This window comes from Oryza brachyantha, chromosome 6 (assembly GCF_000231095.2).
Source record: "Oryza brachyantha chromosome 6, ObraRS2, whole genome shotgun sequence".
Classification (NCBI taxonomy): Eukaryota; Viridiplantae; Streptophyta; class Magnoliopsida; order Poales; family Poaceae; genus Oryza; species Oryza brachyantha.
This window is the reverse complement of record NC_023168.2, coordinates 3,895,112-3,914,541: the sequence shown is the minus strand read 5'-3', so window position 1 is coordinate 3,914,541 and position 19,430 is coordinate 3,895,112. Positions and strand designations below refer to the sequence as shown.

Genomic DNA, 19,430 nt, shown 5'->3' with positions numbered 1-19,430 from the left:
GCATACATTATCCAACACACATTACATTATCTTTGTTATTAATTTTTCTTTACAGTTTTGTAAAACCCTCGTGGCTCTATTAAGATGTCTTTTAAGTTATGTCTTGTAAAATCCTCATAACTCTATCTGTAGAACTTTTACGTTATAATTTTGAAAAGCCGTCGCTAATTTATTAGAACATCATTTACGATATATTTTTTTAAAACCCCTCATTTTTTTATTAGCACGTCTCTTACGTTATAGTTTTGACAAAATCGTCATTGTTCTATTAATACTTCCTCTCAACTTACGCGCTTGACATTCATTAGACATACACCCTCATCTTTTTAGTTACGTTGATGCTTACAAGCCAAAATTTGAATTTTCCATCTAAAGTGTTGATTTTGGAGTTTATCGCTGTAGTTCATTTTTCAGCCTTGTCTTTTGGATCGCTAACAAGACGTACCAATAGCTGTAAGTCAATTCAACCCTTCAACATTATACACGATCCAACATCAACTCACACATAAACCATCACACTTGACACGAACTGCATCAGCTAGAGCACACTCACACTCACACAAGCATAGCATAGAATCGCATCGCGTCGCACTGTCACCTCTTTCTTAACTACGTGGAAACCCATTCCCCACCATTTCCTTCCATAACACGCAGTACCAGGACGATTTTCCTCTTGACACATGCACACGTTGTACAGGCGACCCTCCTCCCAGAAATAGAACAAGTACACAGCGAGAGAGAGAGACACGAGGCGCGCGGCAAACGGAGGGAGGAGTGGTTTCCGGCCCTTCCCTGCGCCGCGCTGCGTTGCGTTGCGGGCGCAGAGGCGGAGGAGGAGGCGCGAGTTGATCGTTTTCCCCGCAGCAACGCAGACGCAGACGCAAGAATGCAATGCAAGAGAGGGCAAAAAAACCCGACCCGTTTGGCCTTAAATGGCTCCAGCTGTTCCCATCCAAACCCACCAGAGGCGCGCACTGTAGAGGCCAGAGGGAGGAGGGAGGGACGGGGACGGGGAGTGGTCATGGCCTCGACGGGCGCCGTGTTTAAAAACCTCGGCCCCCTTATTTCGCACCGGTTACTACTACCTGCTGCTGCTGCCTACTGCACTACTGCCGCCGCTGCTTCTCTACTACTACCACTCTCTCTCTTCTTCTCCTTGGTGTTCTTGTCCTCTCTCTCCCTCTACGAGAGGAGCAGCAGCGGCGGAGAGAGATTGGCACGACCAGTCCAGAAACCGAGGGTGAGGTGAGCAGCGACAGAGGATACAGCACCGAGCGTTTCTGCATGCAGGAGGGAGGGGATAGAGTGATAAGCGCGAGCAAGATTGGCAGCAGGATGGGGCGAGTCGGCCTGCGAATTCCTTCCTGTTTTGGATCGCTGTGAGTTGGGGTGGGGGAATCCGTGCGTGCATAAATAGGTGCGCCGCCTGCCGAGGGGAGGGAGGGAGGGGACGACGCGGATCAAGCACGCCGCCAAGATCGATCGCTCGGTTCATCTTGCTGCTGGTGGTGGTGTTGTTGAGAGGGAGTAGCTGGTCGGTTTGGGGGAGGAGGAGTCGGCGGCGGCGGCCATGGATTTCGGCGACGAACCTGAGGGCTCCGACAGCCAGCGCCGCCGCAAGCGCTACCACCGCCACACCCCTCGCCAGATTCAGCAGCTCGAGGCGTACGTGTTTCGTCTTCGTCTTTTTGTTTTGTTTTCCTCTTGTGTCTTGTTGTTTGTTAAGTTCTTCGTCCGCCCATGGCGGCGGCGTTGTGATGGAGGAAAAGGGTGAAATGGTGGTGCCCGTGTCTCGTGTGGTGCTGCAGGATGTTCAAGGAGTGCCCCCACCCCGACGAGAACCAGCGGGCGCAGCTTAGCCGGGAGCTCGGCCTGGAGCCGAGGCAGATCAAGTTCTGGTTCCAGAACCGCCGGACCCAGATGAAGGTAAGGAGAATTTTTTCGGTTGGTGATCGCCATGGATTCCGGCGGGGTTGCTCCCTCCTCCCTTCGTTCTTGGGGCGGGTTTTTCTGATGGGAGGATCTTGTGTTCGGCGGGGGCGCGGCTGCAGGCGCAGCACGAGCGGGCGGACAACTGCTTCCTCCGCGCGGAGAACGACAAGATCCGGTGCGAGAACATCGCCATCCGCGAGGCGCTCAAGAACGTCATCTGCCCCACCTGCGGCGGCCCTCCCGTCGGCGAGGATTACTTCGACGAGCAGAAGCTTCGCATGGAGAACGCCCGTCTGAAGGAAGAGGTAATGGCCGCCGCCGCCGCCAACGACGACGACGCGCTTTCCTTTGCTTCGACTGTGTATATGATAGGTGGTTGCTACATGTGTCTTACGATGTTTTGTTGGGTGTTCGCCGGCGGCCGGCGTGAGAGCAGCTCGACCGCGTGTCGAACCTCACGTCCAAGTACCTCGGCCGGCCGTTCACGCAGCTCCCACCGGCGACGCCGATGTCCGTCTCGTCGTTGGACCTCTCCGTGGGCGGGATGAGCGGGCCCGGGCTGGGCGGCCCATCGCTCGACCTGGACCTCCTCAGCGGGGGCTCGTCGGGGATCCCGTTCCAGCTGCCGGCGCCCGTGTCGGACATGGAGCGCCCCATGATGGCGGACATGGCCACACGCGCCATGGACGAGCTGATCCGCCTCGCTCAGGCGGGCGACCACATCTGGTCCAAGAGCCCCGGCGGCGGCGTGTCCGGCGGCGACTCCCGCGAGACGCTCAACGTCGACACCTACGACAGCATCTTCTCCAAGCCCGGCGGCTCGTACCGCGCGCCCAGCATCAACGTCGAGGGGTCCCGCGAGTCCGGCCTCGTGCTCATGAGCGCCGTCGCTCTCGCCGACGTGTTCATGGACACGGTGAGACATCCATTTCTCTGTCCCATGAATTCATCCACGTACACACGTAGGCCTTCGCTGATTGATTGCTACTGCAGAACAAATGGATGGAGTTCTTCCCTAGCATCGTGTCCAAAGCTCACACCATTGATGTCCTTGTGAATGGCATGGGTGGGAGAAGCGAGTCCTTGATTCTGGTAACCACATTGCCATTGCATCGATCGAACGATTTCTCTCGGATCGTTTCCATTTTGATCGTCTTCTTAGTGTGATCTTGCGATGGTGTAGATGTACGAGGAGCTGCACATCATGACGCCGGCCGTGCCGACTCGGGAGGTGAGCTTCGTCCGCTACTGCCGGCAGATCGAGCAGGGGCTGTGGGCCATCGCCGACGTCTCCGTCGACCTGCAGCGTGACGCCCACTTCGGCGCGCCGCCGCCGCGCTCCCGCCGTCTCCCGTCGGGGTGCCTCATCGCCGACATGGCCAATGGCTACTCCAAGGTAGTTTTCGCGAGTTCTCCGTGTCGTGTGCTCGTGTCCTCCCCTTGCATTGGGCGGTGATGTCGTGTCGTGCAGGTGACCTGGGTCGAACACATGGAGGTGGAGGAGAAGAACCCAATCAACGTGCTCTACCGCGACCTCGTGCTCAGCGGCGCCGCGTTCGGGGCGCACCGCTGGCTCGCCGCGCTCCAGCGCGCGTGCGAGCGCTACGCCTCCCTCGTCGCGCTCGGCGTCCCGCACCACATCGCCGGAGGTATGAGCTTTCACGCCATCCCGTCGAGCGTTCGACGACATTCACAGTGTGCGTCTTCTACGTCTCGCATTGACATTGAATTCTTGCGTCGCGCGCTCGTGGTGGCAATGGCAGTGACGCCGGAGGGGAAGAGGAGCATGATGAAGCTGTCGCAGCGCATGGTGAACAGCTTCTGCTCGAGCCTGGGCGCGTCGCAGATGCACCAGTGGACGACGCTGTCGGGGTCCAACGAGGTGAGCGTCCGCGTCACCATGCACCGGAGCACCGACCCCGGCCAGCCCAACGGCGTCGTCCTCAGCGCCGCCACCTCCATCTGGCTCCCCGTCCCCTGCGACCACGTCTTCGCCTTCGTCCGCGACGAGAACACCCGCTCCCAGGTCGTCTCCTCCCCTCCCCTCCCCCGACACGCCATCATCGTCTTCTTTGATGTCACTCACCTCTCACTGTGCCCGCCATTGATGCTGCAGTGGGACGTCCTGTCGCACGGCAATCAAGTCCAGGAAGTGTCGCGCATCCCCAACGGCTCCAACCCCGGCAACTGCATCTCCCTCCTAAGAGTAATTACGCTAATTAACCTCCTCCATAATCCATCTCCTTAACCTCGAGAGAATCCATGGCTTGGCTGTGCGTGGCAGCGAGAGTTAAATGCGGTCGACGTTAATGGTGCAGGGCTTGAATGCGAGCCAGAACAGCATGCTGATCCTGCAGGAGAGCTGCACGGACGCGTCGGGGTCGCTGGTGGTGTACTCGCCGATCGACATCCCGGCGGCGAACGTGGTGATGAGCGGCGAGGACCCGTCGAGCATCCCGCTGCTGCCGTCGGGGTTCACCATCCTCCCCGACGGCCGCCCGGGGTCGGCGGCGGGGGCGTCCAGCAGTAGCGCCGGCCCGGTCGCCGCCCCGCGCGGCGGCTCCGTCGTCACCGTCGCGTTCCAGATCCTCGTGAGCAGCCTCCCGTCGTCCAAGCTCAACGCCGAGTCCGTCGCCACCGTCAACGGCCTCATCACCACCACCGTGGAGCAGATCAAGGCCGCGCTCAACTGCTCCGCCCATGGCCACCCCTGATCCCCGTCGATCTCCATCTCCATCTCCACCACCACCACCACCACCACCACCGAGCTACCCTAGCTCGCTCGCCATTGCATTGCACCCCGCTTCGTCATCTCATCTGACGAGAGAGAGTTGGTTGGCGCGTTGAATGCTCGCATTCATGGACTCCACCTGCTGCTGCTGCTGCTGCATCTGAAGCTGATGCAACTCTCTCTCTTTTTCCCCATCCATCCAAACAATCCGTTGCATCCATCCAGCCATGATCCATCCATGCATCGATCGCCCAAAAAATAACTCTTTGTTTAGGTTTTCGTTGCATTTTTGCATATCTTTTTCTCCCCCACCCCCTCCTCTCTCATCAGATTGCAGGAATTTTTTTCGGGTTTCCTTCTTTTTTCCGATCGCTCTTAGGCATTTATGCAGTCAGTCAAATCAATCAATCAGTCATCAGGATATCATCATCATCAACCAACCAACCAATCAACAGAAGGCTTTCAGAACGAGGGAGTCAAGAACGCACCATGCTTGTCACTTTTCCTCTTGCTGTAACCACCAAAACACACCACCACCACCACCATTTCACTTCACCGTTTTTCTCCATTCTTTTTTTCTTCTTCTTTTTCTGCTGATCCTTTTGCCGCAAAGCTGGATTTGTTCCGTTTTGATATCATCCACCATCCTTGTCACCTCGCCGTTGTCGCTGGTGTACCAGCAGAGGATGAATGGTTCGGGTATTGACTTCTGTCCATTAATGTAAAGCCTTCAATGAACATTCATTTCGGTTATAAATGGAAAGAGAAAAACAAACAGAGAGTGCTGGTAAAGCTGGATGATGCTTTCATGCCCCTGCTTCCCTTTTCTGGGCCCTCTTACTACTGCTTCCCCTTGCTGTTCTTCCTCTTACTGTTATCTCCATATTATTCTTTTCCTTTCCTCGCAAAATTTTTTTGTTATCGCGGCAACAAAGCATACAAATTGTGGGCGTGATGTGTATATATATTCTGGGTTGATTCGAGTGGGAGATGGAAGGAGCTAGGAGAGTTTGAATGGACATGGGATGGGGAGAAGGAGGCTGTGTGGCAGCTCACATAAGTGCGCCATTGATGGACGGTAGATGCGCCTGCTGGCGAAATGTTTCCCGCGTTTTGATGAGGGGCGGCAGGCGAGGCCAGGGCAGAGGGAGGGAGGCCGGCCGGCCGGCCGCGGCTGGCTGGCTGGCTGGCCGATCGCCTCCGGCCCCGGCCCGGGACCAAATAAGTCCCGACCTACTCTAGATCGCGGCTTAACTAAGTACACCAGCGCGAGCTTAGCTTGCACACGCGCACGAATGCTCTCTCTCTCTCTCTCTCGCTGCCCAGCCAGCTACAAGCTTGGCTAGCTGCTGCTTCTTCTTCAATCTCTGCACACCTCCATCTCTCTGTCTCTGTCTCTTGCTAGGTAATGCTAGGGAATTTTTAAGGTTTCCTCGGACTCGAATGATCGTGAGCCGTCCATTATTTTGGATTCAACGGATCTGTTTTGTTACAGTACATCACTATTATATGTACTAGAAATTCTATAATTGTAAGAACTAAAACTAAAATATATAACTCTATGATAAAATTATGTGTCATATATCATTTTAAAATAAAAATATTAGTAAATATATCTTATGCGAGTTTAGAATAAAACATTTAATATATTCATAAAAATACATAGTTTACTATACCACTACCGTTACAAATAAAAAGTACCATAACGTGAAGATCAAATCAGAAGTATACGTATGATCAGCTGGGGATGAAGAGGGAGATTCTAGTATCTAAGGCAGTTTGGCTAAATTTGTGGCTTGGAGATATGGGTTTTTGAGAGGTTCTCCCGGGTGGTATCTTTTTTTGGGAGGGGTTTCGGGCACGGTTTTTTGCTTGGAGAATATGTGTACGACAGTATTGAATGAGGCCTTAAATTTGCCATACTGTTGCGGCAGCGTAGAGCTCGTAGTTGTCATTATCCCTGCCCATCTTTTCAGTGCTTTCTGGCCCAAATTTTTGTCCGTGTTCATAAATGCCTCCCTCTCCGCGAATTGCACAACTTGTATATGTGTAGTGTAATGTAGCCAGAATGCTATACGGAAATGCCATTGAAAAGAGGGTGTTTGCTCTAGCTATATCTGAGATTTAATTTTTAAGTGTACCAGTGCCTTAATCGCTCTCGGCTTGCTGCCACTGCTGCTGCTCTATTTCCGGCCTAAATGAAATCCTCTCATCATTTATTTGCCGGTGTTACTATCAGATTATTAATCATGTTTTGTTCTCTTGCCCCTGTCTTTTTGGTTATCTTGACCATTCCTTCTTCCTTGGAACGACGACGCCATAACTGATTGCTTTATCCGTTCTAAAATACTCGTGGTTCTAGTTTTGTCCTAGGTCTATTATTTCTATCTCTGATCATAAACAGTTATGTAGTTTAACGTCATATGATTTATGTTTTTTTGATTCTCCTTGATAAATATGTTCTTAATATATAATTTGCATCTTGTTAAGCTATACGAATTTACAGAAATTGATGACATGCACAGAGAAAAATAATTTCACTTAATTTGAACAAAATTAGGATGCTAAGTAATTTGATAAATAACTTCATTGTTTTGCTTATGCTTATAAGCCAAATTTAATTTTTAAAACTTAATTTTTGAAGTTGATTTTATGGTTATTTATCATAATTTATTTTGTAATATTTAGTTTTGAATCAATATGAACACGTTTATATATAAGTTGTATATATAAATTATTTTTTAATGTTAATAAACCATATAAATAAGTATCAACATAAGTGAAGTGGTAGGGCTGTTTATCATCAGCATCCTAAAAGAGAATTCTAACATAGTAGCAGTTAGGTTGTGTTCTTTTGGTAGATGGAAGATGAAAGAATCTAATTTTTATAGCTATTTTAAAGTATAAATGATAAAATTAAATTTTGTAAAGTTAAATACTTCACAATTGTGAGATAATAAACTTAGAGAAAATCTACAAAATATCATTGACAAACGTCTAAGTCTAAAAAATGCTATTGATGAATACGAGTTCTAAAAAATTCCATCTTACAAATAAATTTGTTTGAAAAATAACATCGCTGTTAGGGTTCCATCCGTTTCAACTGTTAAATACACTGTTCATACTATAACACTCAATGAAAAATTTTGACGAAACTCTAACAGCGATAATATTTCTCAGATAAATTCGTTTGTAAGATGACGTTTCTTAGAGCTCGCATTCGTCGATGATATTTCCTAGAATTAAGTGTTTGTCAATAGAACTTGTTAGATTTTCTCATAAACTTATATATAGATTTTTTTTTTAAAAAAAAGTATCCTGTTTAGCGGTTCACGGTACGTAAAAAAAAACTAGTACCGTATTATATTGTGTGGAGCAAGGAGATAAAGGAAGCAAGGGATCGATGGATGGATGATCGAGAGTAATGGTGATGCAAAGGCACCATACATCGGTCATTCGAAGCTCCAACCAGAACACTATTCGGCGACGGCACGGATCGACATAAGGCATAAATGCCGACGAGCGCCACCACGCGTGGTTGCATATACAAGGACATGTTGTGGCTTCGTCGCGAGAAAAGAAAATAATAACAAAAAATAAATTCAAATCCGTCACAGAAAACGGTGGCGAGAGCCGGAAGGGCCCCACGGGTCAGCGACCGACCGACCGATCGCGACGGTCCGGTGAGGAGTCGGCCCGTACCGGTGACCGCCAGGTGGGCCCCACTCCCAGAGAGGCATGCGGCAGAGGCCCCTGTCTTTGCGATGCAAACACACAGCTGGTTGGTGGCTGGAGGTACTTGATTACGCCAAAGGAAACGTACGTAAGTACCTTGGCCTTAGTATGCACCTACTCAGCCTTTTAGCCATACAAGAGCAACATACAAGAGCAAGTATAATAACAGGCGGTAAGTCGGTTAAATGGTGAGATAGAGAAGAGAGAATGAGAGAAAATCTTTTATCTATATAAGAGCAAGTATAATAGCAGACTATAAGTTAGCTAAATGCTGGAGTGAATAAGAGAGATAAGGAGAGAAAGGAGAAGTGAACTGTTAACTTATGGTCGGTTCGGGCACAAGAACCAAAAAACTCAGAGAAAGTTACAAGTAGATCATATATTAATGATAAAGAACTACTAAATAGGTGGGCTACAAGTATTTTACCAAGAGTCTTATAGCCAGCTTACTAGCTATATTATTAGCCTTACTCTAAGCGTATGAGATTAGTCCAGCTCGTCGAATCTCACGTGACAACTGTGGCGGTCTTTTGAAATACAATGGTAATCTATTCTTCCTAAATTTTAGCTGACTGGTATGACTCTGTACATATATTAGGACTTGACGCATACTAGCACTACCAATCTGCTCATATATATACGTCTAGGTTTGTAATCCTATTATGTATACAATCTTATGTAGCTATATTTTTGGATGGAGGAAGTATATATTTGCCATGTTACTATATCAATACGTGTGCACATAGGCTGCGTTTTTTTTAAAAAAGTATTTTTCATATTTTTGAATGGTTAAACAATGTATTTTTTTAAAAAAATCTATATATAAGTATATGGTTTTCAATCTTGTATTAGGCAATTTCATCGTTTACGACACTAAATATTTATCACAAAAAATAAAATAGGTATCTTGACATGGTCAAAAGAACCCAACCATAAAACTAGATTTTTTTATGAGAAATTTATGATTATTGATAAATAGAGTTAGGTACGAAATATTACATAAAAATAGTACAAAGATATAAAAATTTAAAATTATTAAGGGTACTTGAGAAAAGTGCCTAGAGTTACTAAATTTTTAGTGTAAATTTTGGTACCTTTGAAGTGCCCCCAATCCTATAGACGATAAAAAAGTTCTCAAAATTTACATAAAAAAATACGCTAACTTCATTGTCATCTCAAGGACTATTAAAATTCATTATCTGTATGGTTAGACCGATCAATCTATATCTTTGAATCAGTCACGATTGAATAGTGCATATTTCCCTTTTCCTCTAATTAAAAAAATAAAAATAAGTAAAATTTTTATATCTGTGTTTTAGCGATTTTAAAATAAAGACAAGCTCAAAAAATAGATACGATGAAAACTCGACAATTGACTCTAAAATAAGTTTGAGAATTAAGATGTAAGCTATACCTAATAACCCAAAAGGCAGGCTGCAATAAATTAATACTTATATGGATATCCAATTGTATATATGTTTGTAGATCCGAGGGTCTAGTTTTCCACGTATTAGGAATTTTGGATTGGTCGATGTTCCGTCCTTTTATATAATGGATTATAATGTTTGAATTTTATCCAACAATATAAGGAATTTTACGCTACTACATATCACATCAATCACATCATATTTAAATCTCTCTATTTTACCTCTAATTAATCACTATCCACTGTCTATGTTAACAAGGGATGTTATAGTCATATTTTCTTTATCGTTAATTTCTTCAAAACAAAGTAAAATTCCTGATATAAAAGGACGGAGGGAGTAACACGTAGTTACAATAATATACTAGTATTAGAAATGATAAATTGTACTGAATGTATTGTGTTCTTAGTTAAAATTCTGTGGAATGGTGGACGATATTGTTCTTGTTTTTCTGATTAATTTCTACAAAAACAAACTCTCTTTTTGTGGATTATTTACATTGCTGAAGCTACTAATATTCCACTTGCACTCCTCTGCTGAAAAATCATAAATACATGAAGTCATAATGGATGAGAGTTCATTCGTTACTCACAAAACATGCCTTTAGAAAAAAAAAGAGATAAAATTGCTTCTTTTTTTTTACAAAAATCTGTGAACTTTGACTTAACACACACACACACACACACACACATATATATATATATACTTATACAGATTCGACTATTTATTTTTTTATTACAAAAGTGATTCATACAGATGTAGAATATTAGTAAAGTATAATTGACTACAAATATAACTATACAACGTATATATTACAATATAATTAGAGAGTTTATTGTTGGGTCAAAGCTTTGATTGGGTGAAGTCAAAATCTACAAGTTCTTTCCTCAGGCCAGAAATACTTGACACACCACAAAGTGTCCACATGAGTACAAAGACTACAAAATACTCGTTGACATGAAAAAAAAATATATTCCACCAATGAATTTTTTTCCCTAAAGTAATATACATAATGCAACAATGCAGATGATGATAGGGTCAATGGCATTGCCCCATTCATGCATGCAGGACTCCAAAGCAGTAGGAAGAGAAGGATTATTAAAGAGTTCACTGCATGCCTTCTGAGAGCTTGAGATATGTTGGGGGCCATCTAATGCATGCAGTGGAATGGCATATTAAACAGTAAAGGTTGTTCCTGATCAAGCCGGCTAGCTACCATCTTATTTTGGACCCATCCAATCTTGGACTAATGATACTAGCTAGTTGGCGATGGATGGATGCACACACACGCACATATAATATGTACATATAGATGTACGAAATGGTCCCGGGTGATGAACAATTTCGCTGGAAAATGGGCGAGCTGTGATCCGGTGGCACGCCCTTAACTCCTCCCAGCTCAATCTGCGCAGGCTAATGAGTTGCTCTTGCTCAGCCCTGCCCTGGCTGGCTTGCGCCAATTGCGGCACGCCAAGTGTCATATTTCCACTTCTATTTTTTTGGGGTTTTTTTTATCGTCCTTGAAAAACATCTTAATATACCAAGAATTTTTGTATAAATTTTTGATATCTCAAGATACAATGTACCTTAAAGTACCACACTTTTTACACTAAAAAATATGATACCTTAAGATACTTTTTTAAGGATGGTAAAAGAGCTCTTTTTTTTTATGCATAGTAGCATCTCAATTTTCCAAAACCAGCCGAATTTCATGATCAATTATTGGCAAACTGTGATTCAGTATTTTTTCCACTTTTTTTTAAAAATAGTTGCATTGATTCTATTATGGTGGTAGACTTTTTATTTAATTGGTCCGTTATAATCTAGACCCACGAGCTCAGTCTGTATAAGCTAAAGCAATCTGCACTAATCACATAAAGCACCATTTCACAATATTAATTATTCTTGCCTACAAATGTTTGCCAATCCAAATATTGACAAATATAACGTACGTTGCAACTCATGCATGCAGCGACATTCCCTAGATGTCCTTGTTGGAAATTAATTATCTTTTCATGTTCTAGTAGTTGTACACTTTGTAAATTGTTCATCAATTATTTTTATTTCTTTTGGCATAGATAGGCTAATCACTTGCTAGAGTTCTTGTATGTAAGCATCATTGTGCTTTTATATAGTTTGTTAGTATTAACGAAATTAAATAATCATGAAGTGACATCATTGTTTCACCAAAATTAAAGATAAGTAAAACTGCTTATTAACAATTAAAAATAATTTGTGAGCAAAACTCTGATATACGTATTCTTATCAATATAAAAGCGAAGACTAAAAAATAAATTATAATGGAATAACCTAAAATCAGCTGTAAATTTAAGTTTTAAAATTTTATTTTGGTTTACAAGAATAAGCATAACCGAAAAAACCCAAAAAGACGGTAGCTGCTTCTTCCCATTTCTGGTCAACGTATTACTCAAGTTAGTCAAGTTGAAAATGGCAAGTGTATGTGTTTGCAGATGCTATGGTCCCTGCCCTTTTGCACCAACAGAATGAGGGCTTCTTTCTGGTGTTCTGGGTGGTATATTTTGTTTTAGAGGGTAGCATTTCCAACAAAAAGACAGGGGAAACGGAAGTACACATGCTCCTACTTTTATCAACAATCCAAACGAAAGCCGTCTGCGACGTCATTGTCGTTGCAGAAAACGCACACATGCCATGCTGTCTCAGCAATTGCGTCCAACCACCATCAACACAATTAATTAAGTAGCAACACATCTTTCGTAGCCAACGAACTGCATGAGCGTAGCCCGGTTGGTTAGTTTAATTTCTTTGGTGGAATTGAACATGTGTTTATCCGGGTTCAGAATCTAGACTTGACACGTTTAATTAATTGCGTGTACAGTTAATTATTTTTAGTGGAAGACGATGTTGGTGTCCATTGGACGTGTGCGTTTACGGTTAATTGCATTTATATGAGCTTGCACATTTGTACTGTGTTTCAGTCTTTAACAACAATAATAACATCTTCCATAGGCAATAGGTGATCATCTTTTGGCTTATTCGAGAAATAAATAAAACAATATATTTATAATGAAAAATAATTTATGAATAAAACTTTCATATATGTTTTCTTAGCGATCTAAAAGTCAAGTCTAAAAAATAAACTATAATAAAAAAAACCCCAAAACCAACTCTAAATTTAAACTTAAAAATTTAAATTCTGACTTATAATCATAAGCATAATCGAAAAGAGTAGGGGTGAGAACTCTAACACAAAAGAAAAAAAAAGGCAGAGAGGAAAATTGCATGACCAGCTGCTACTACTAATTGGTAGAGTATGCTTGGTTGGTTGACAATTAATAATGGCATAGAAAATAATAAAGCCAGCAAATTCTAATTAATTAGAGAGAGAGAGACACCAGAGAGAGGAAACAAAAAGAGACAGTACTACGAGATGAGTGGACACATGGCGTTGGCAAGCTAGGCGGGCGGACCGGACAGGGTGCACGAGGACAGTGGCCATTAGAGATGGGAGAGGAGGAGGCTGCTGCTAGAGCCATAGCCTTTGCAATATTTTCGAGCTCATCTCTCCATCGATCGATCCATCCATCCCAGTAGGTTGTTGTGCGATGATGAGCTAGAAATAACTCACCTTGCAAATAAATGTGCATTTGATCCTAGTAAATGGAGGGCATTTATGCCATCCATATGAGGGCTTCAATGTTGTTAATTTAAGCCATCCACCAGATTCCCTGCAGGTTTCAGTGATGAATTGCAATGGGAAGAAACAAATGGAGGGAGCTGGTGTTGGTGTTGGTGTTTTCTTTTTCTTTTTTTAAATTTTTTTTGTGATGTTCTTGAATGGCTCAATGTGTAAATGAATGAATGCATGCACGGCCTCACAAATCATTGTGGGAGCCAATGTGAGAGTTGATAGTTTCAGAAATGTTTGAATCGCGGTGGTAGATCTTCAGCTACCCTTTTGTACTGACCATACGTTTTTGTGCAAATCAGTGAAGTAATCACTGGATGACTTTTGCATTATGGCCACTTGTGCAAGACTGATACCAGGCCGGCCAGTTTCTGCAGGTAGTTGCTAGGGGAGGGTACGGAGCTTAGCCTTTCTCACTCATGGATACTCCTCCCGCTGTAACCCAACTTTTCGGTTTTTTGTCGAGCGTTTGACTTTGAAAATTTTTTAAGAAATTTTAAAAAATTAGTCACACATAAAGTACTATTCATATTTTATCATCTAATAAAAATAAAATTATTAATCGTAAATTTTTTTTAAATAAGAGGAGAGTCAAACATTGTATCTAAAAACTGAAAAGTTGATTTGTTTTAGGACGGAGGAAGTATGGTCTACTCTCTCTATCACAAAATAAACCAATCTTTTACTTTTTATCTATAATGCTTGATTCTTCGTCTTATTAAAAAAATTATGATTATCATTTTTGTTTTTATTAGATGATAAATCATGAATATTATTTTACGTGTGATTAAATTTTTTCAATTTTTTATTTTTTTAAATAAGACCGATGATCAAACGCTGGATATGAAAGCTGAAAGTTTGTCTTATTTTGGGACGGAGGGAGTATGGAAATTAATCAGAGAATCCATCAAGCACACAATAAAGAAAAAGGGGGTATTTCTTTTAAGGAACTCATAATGATACAATGATAATGCCTTTTACCATTAATACGTTCATGATATATATAGTTTTATTGTTCCTGCGATCGATGTCATGTTGAATTGTGGTGGTGGTAGTAGTAGTAACATATGTATATATTTATTGTAATTGTTGATGAGTAGCATATTGTTGTTGTCTGAAGCTTTCATATGTCCTAGCACTGACAATAACTTCACTGATTCTGGTTGCTGTCTTGAGCCCTAGTTGGGTGCTGGAATGCAAGATAATCAAGAGCTGGCCGACTAGTGACCAACTCCAGCGATAATGACCTCTGCTTTTAAGCCATAAGCTCAACATCAATGAACTATAGATGCAATTTTAAGGCGCCATATTTATGGCCAAAAAATTGACCCTTTGGTCCTGTCTCGTTGCGCAATCATTTGGTTTTACTAGGAGTAATCAGTTCTTCCCTTCGATCTTCTTGTCCAGTTCACATTTGAATTGAAGGTGAGATACACCAGAGTGTTTAATTTAGTGTTGGCATGTTAACTAACTGGATAGTCAATGCATTAACAGGCCACTGATACTCTCAACTTAATTTGGCTGCTGAACTTGAAATGAAACCAGCAAGTGGTCGACCAGTAGTCGTTATACACAGAAATCTAACTCTTATTTGCATGCTAATTAACTACACAGTTAATTAGTATAATCTTCAAGTATATATGGTCAGCATTTCTCCACAATTGTAACCAGATATTATATCTGATGAGTAACTTTGCATGAGTAAAACATAAATATTCCTAGAATTTTAGGAGTAAACTAACGTAAATAGTTCTGCTGGGTCGTTAATAAACCGGGCCAGATTAGTAGCGATATGGGCTTTGGGCTCACCAGTCATTCATAATTCCGAATGTTACCAGGCAGAGAAAAGTTTCACTTTGCTCCCGCATCTGTTGCCCGAGTCTGATTTGATCCCGCGTAACTAGATATCGATGTTCTCTCAACCAATAAAAATGGGGATATTTAACTATTTACCACCGTAGGATTTCCCAACTCTCCAAATAACACGTTAGCTTTGTGCTTATAAATATGTCATCGGTGAGATAAATTACACTATAATTTACCATTTCTGCACATGTGGAGCACTAACTCAGCATGCCAATATGGACTTGCCCCATAGAATTACCAAACCGTCCCTTTTTATATTTTGATTAACAGATAGGAGTATAGCTATATTATGCCACATTTTGAAGCAACGACAAATCAAAATTATGAAAAAAAATGATACAACACAAACTGATGTAATTGCTCAGGCATAATAAATTGGATCCAAATAAATGACATGTACATAACAGTTAAAAAATCTAAAACACGGTGAATGGGATTAAAAAAGACATATTATCTCATTCACTGATGTAATTGCTCAAGCATAAATTGTATCCAAATAAATGATCGACAAGTGCATAACAGTTAAAAAAAATCTAAGGCACAATAAGTGGGATTAAAAGAAGACATACTATCGCATTGGCAACATCAACATTTTCCAGTGATTCGGGAGAGAGAGGGGCTGTTTTTTTTTTTTGACAAAGCGGTATTCAGTAATTTTAGGTCATTTGTCCAACGTTGGCGTGCTGAGTTGGCGCTCCATGTGTGTAAAATGATAAATTATTAGTGTAACTTCTCTTACCAATGGTATATTTGTAAACACAAAGATAAAAGTGAAATTTTAAGAGTTGGCAAATCTTATAGTGGCAAATAGTTAAATATCCCATAAAAATGGGTGGTTTTGCCTATCTTGACGGCTTGTACACTAATTTCATCATACGATCAACTACGTGATAGTTTTTTTTATTTTGTTATTTCCACCAACGAATTATAGCACTGATGGGTGGCTATGAGTGCACCCATTTCTCATTACCTAGACATGTGACGGGTATCAAAACCAACCCATCACAGATGACTTACCTGTGATGGGTAATAATTCCACTTACTCATAGGAGTTACTTTATGTTTGACGAGTGGTTTTCTTTTACAACCCATCATAAATAGTATTACCAGTAACAGGTCTTCACCTGTTAGAGATGAGGTAGAGTTATCACGGACCATTTATAATTGATGAGGGCCCTGCCCATCATAGATGATGGTTTATGCTCATTACTAGTGACTTCACCTGGTGTAGTGTAGGCAAAGAGAGAGAGTTTATAATATGAAATAGTGGGACTATTCAATATATCAAAATGATGAAACTAAATATCCAACTAGGACAAAATAATACACATATTGTTAGAATTTGTGTCAATTGAGTTTATGGAGTTGTTTACGGTTTAGGACTTAGAGTTGTAATAGATGTTGGGGTAGTAGTAGAGTCGAACTCTATCCTAGACTCTCTTAAATAGAGAGCTAAGATAGGCATACCTATTATAACCACACAATGAATTAGTATAGACGAGAGATAACGGCCAGCGGCAGTAGCCATTCGAGGATCATTGTAACTCGGATGTGTTGTAAATATAATAGATCAGGGAGGGACATCCGTAATCACTGCCTGGGATTAGGTTACAACTAAACCTCATTAACAAATATCATATCTCGGTGTCATCGATAAATTATGGATCTTCAATTGGTGCTTCCGCATTTGGTTTCCAACGGTGATTTCAGGGCCGGTTTTATAACAGATATATATTGGGATATATTATTCACGTATGAACACCAAGGGTGACCAACTGGCCACTGACCAGTATACATTTGATGGTGCTACTTTCTTAGAATGAAAACAACACATACCACATGTTACATCATTGCAAAGGACATCTTGTCTCATTGGACTATATATCCACGGATCCAGTTATATGTCGCCTCCGTTGATTTTTACTGGACATATCTTAATTAATTTCTAGAAAGTTTTTAAGATAAGATTTTGATTAATTTTTCACAAATTCTATTATAATACTTATAGAACAAATATTGTTGCGAAATAAAAAATATATACCTAGTGGTATATATATATAGCTTCTAAAGTGATAGTCAAAGTCTACACAGTTTATTTAAAAAATAATCAACGGAGAGCTAGGGATATAACCAACAAACAAATTAACTAATAACCAATGAAAGAACAACAATTAACTAAGTTGACCCATCACAGTTCCAGACTCCCAGTCAGGAAGCCAGCATGGATTTCACCACCATCCGTCTGATCGCGACTTGACCTTCTTGGATTCGGTCTCCACGCGCCAGTGTGTTCTACTTGACGCCCCACCTCTCTTTTTCTTACATGGTTTACTTGATGACCTGCCGTAATTTAATCACCTTGCATGCATGCATGGAGAAGAAGAGAATTAAAAGTTCAATAATAAGTACTCGCTCTGATTTTTTTTAATTAACGCAGTTGACTTTTTAATTACGTTTAACTACTTTGTCTTATTTAGCTTTTTTATAAATATGTAAAATTATAAATTATACTAGTAACACAAGTCTTTTTCAAACGTTGGAGCTGAACCGAGAAAACCACAGGAAAACACCCGGGAGAACTACTCACCGTGTATAGTTGTCGCAGTAGCTAGCTAACTCGACCGTGTGGCACATGCAGCTAGCCGGGTGGTCGTGTTCGGCCCGGCGACGACGACGACTCCCCGGCGCCGGCACGGCGCCGCGGCGCGCGGGTCGCGGCGGCGGCGGCGGCGGAGCCACGAGAGGAGGACGCTGAACACGCTCCTGAGGACCATCCCCCTCCTCGGCACGTACCGCGGCGCGACCCGACGACGTGGCTGCTGCTGCGCCGCCTGCGGCGTCATGGCCGGTGGCGTTTGCAGCCGGCCGGCCGGTCGGGTGCTGCGGCGGCGCGCGGCGCGCGGCGGCGAGCGCAAGTGAACTGAGAGTGAGTGCGAGTCGATCGATCGGTGGCCGGCCAGCGCGCGCAGGGGATGGCAAGGCCTAAAGCGAGAGGAGAGATAGCACGCGAGCAGAGGGGTTTGCGCTTGCCTTGTCACTCGCTTATATAGCAATCGGCCAGCCCGGCCGGCCGGTCGGCGTGCCGGACCGACCGGAGAGCGATCGACCGGTTTTGTTACAAGTGCATGGATACGTGTTGGGTGCGTGTGCTTGGGTTAATTTGTTACAAGTGCACATGCATGCGATATGATGCACGTCTACCTGACACGTCCTGCACACCATGCGTGCATGGCGCAGTCGACTCGATCGGTGACACGCACGGTGCGATATACATACAGTACGTGACAACTAACCTGGTTAATTCATGCACATATACATAATTACATATATATATACACGACTAGCGATGCTATACGTACACAGATACTAGTATTTGTGCAGGGGAACATGGAAGCATCAAACAGCTAAACTGATGATACAGAGTACGTACGTACGTCGTGAGACGAAAGATCAAAAGCTGAGATGAGATCGAGCTGGGACTGGGAGGGGGATAAGCAAGCAGTGACGAGCTAAGTGAGGTTATAGTTTGGTGTTATGCAGAGACCAAGCCGCGTATCATCGATCGACGGACGACGCGTCGACGGCCTCACCCCGTTCGTCGTCGTTTCCTTCATGCTTCTGGCTATTTCGTCGCCGCCGGAACGCGGTAATAAGAATATTGAAATTGTTCCCTTTTCTTCTTTTTTTTAATCAATTCTCGCGGAGATCTTGACAGATTATTACTGGTTGAGAGTGCCTTATTTAGCTACCTAGAGGATATATATATATATAGGTGGGATACTGAGATCATGCATATATATATATATATATATATATATATATATATATATATATATATATATGTGGCACTATAAATTAATTGACTTTAGTACTTAAAACGATATGTGAATGTGATAAGTGGGCCCACTCAAATCCGACGCTGACAGTGACAGCGTTTAGCTAGCATTATCGCTGCGTGCCACGCATTTTTAAGAGTTTACTAGGCGGCTCGTCAGCGCAAACGCGTCCCTGAATCGATCAGTTTGATTCGATCCTCCGCTAAAGCTGAAGAGACTATCTCCCTCTCCATATGCAT

At 43.1% G+C, this 19,430-nt stretch overlaps 1 protein-coding gene across 1 annotated transcript; it reads left to right on the top strand.

The window, feature by feature from the left end:
• The first annotated feature begins 1,108 nt into the window (after positions 1–1,108).
• Positions 1,109–5,491, top strand: LOC102711357 (homeobox-leucine zipper protein ROC8). Its single transcript, XM_040524770.1, has 10 exons — positions 1,109–1,665; positions 1,809–1,926; positions 2,052–2,237; positions 2,369–2,848; positions 2,926–3,024; positions 3,116–3,328; positions 3,404–3,581; positions 3,696–3,958; positions 4,049–4,138; positions 4,251–5,491. The coding sequence occupies exons 1-10, from the start codon at positions 1,571–1,573 to the stop codon at positions 4,644–4,646; spliced, it is 2,118 nt and encodes a 705-aa protein (XP_040380704.1). The 5' UTR covers positions 1,109–1,570; the 3' UTR covers positions 4,647–5,491.
• Positions 5,492–19,430: the final 13,939 nt, after the last annotated feature.

Excerpts from the sequence above, each read along its gene's own strand:
- LOC102711357 (XM_040524770.1), top strand. The coding sequence starts at position 1,571 with ATGGATTTCGGCGACGAACCTGAGGGCTCCGACAGCCAGCGCCGCCGC. Across the intron at positions 2,849-2,925 it reads CCGACGTGTTCATGGACACG|AACAAATGGATGGAGTTCTT; the intron begins GTGAGACATCCA and ends TTGCTACTGCAG. Across the intron at positions 4,139-4,250 it reads ACTGCATCTCCCTCCTAAGA|GGCTTGAATGCGAGCCAGAA; the intron begins GTAATTACGCTA and ends TTAATGGTGCAG.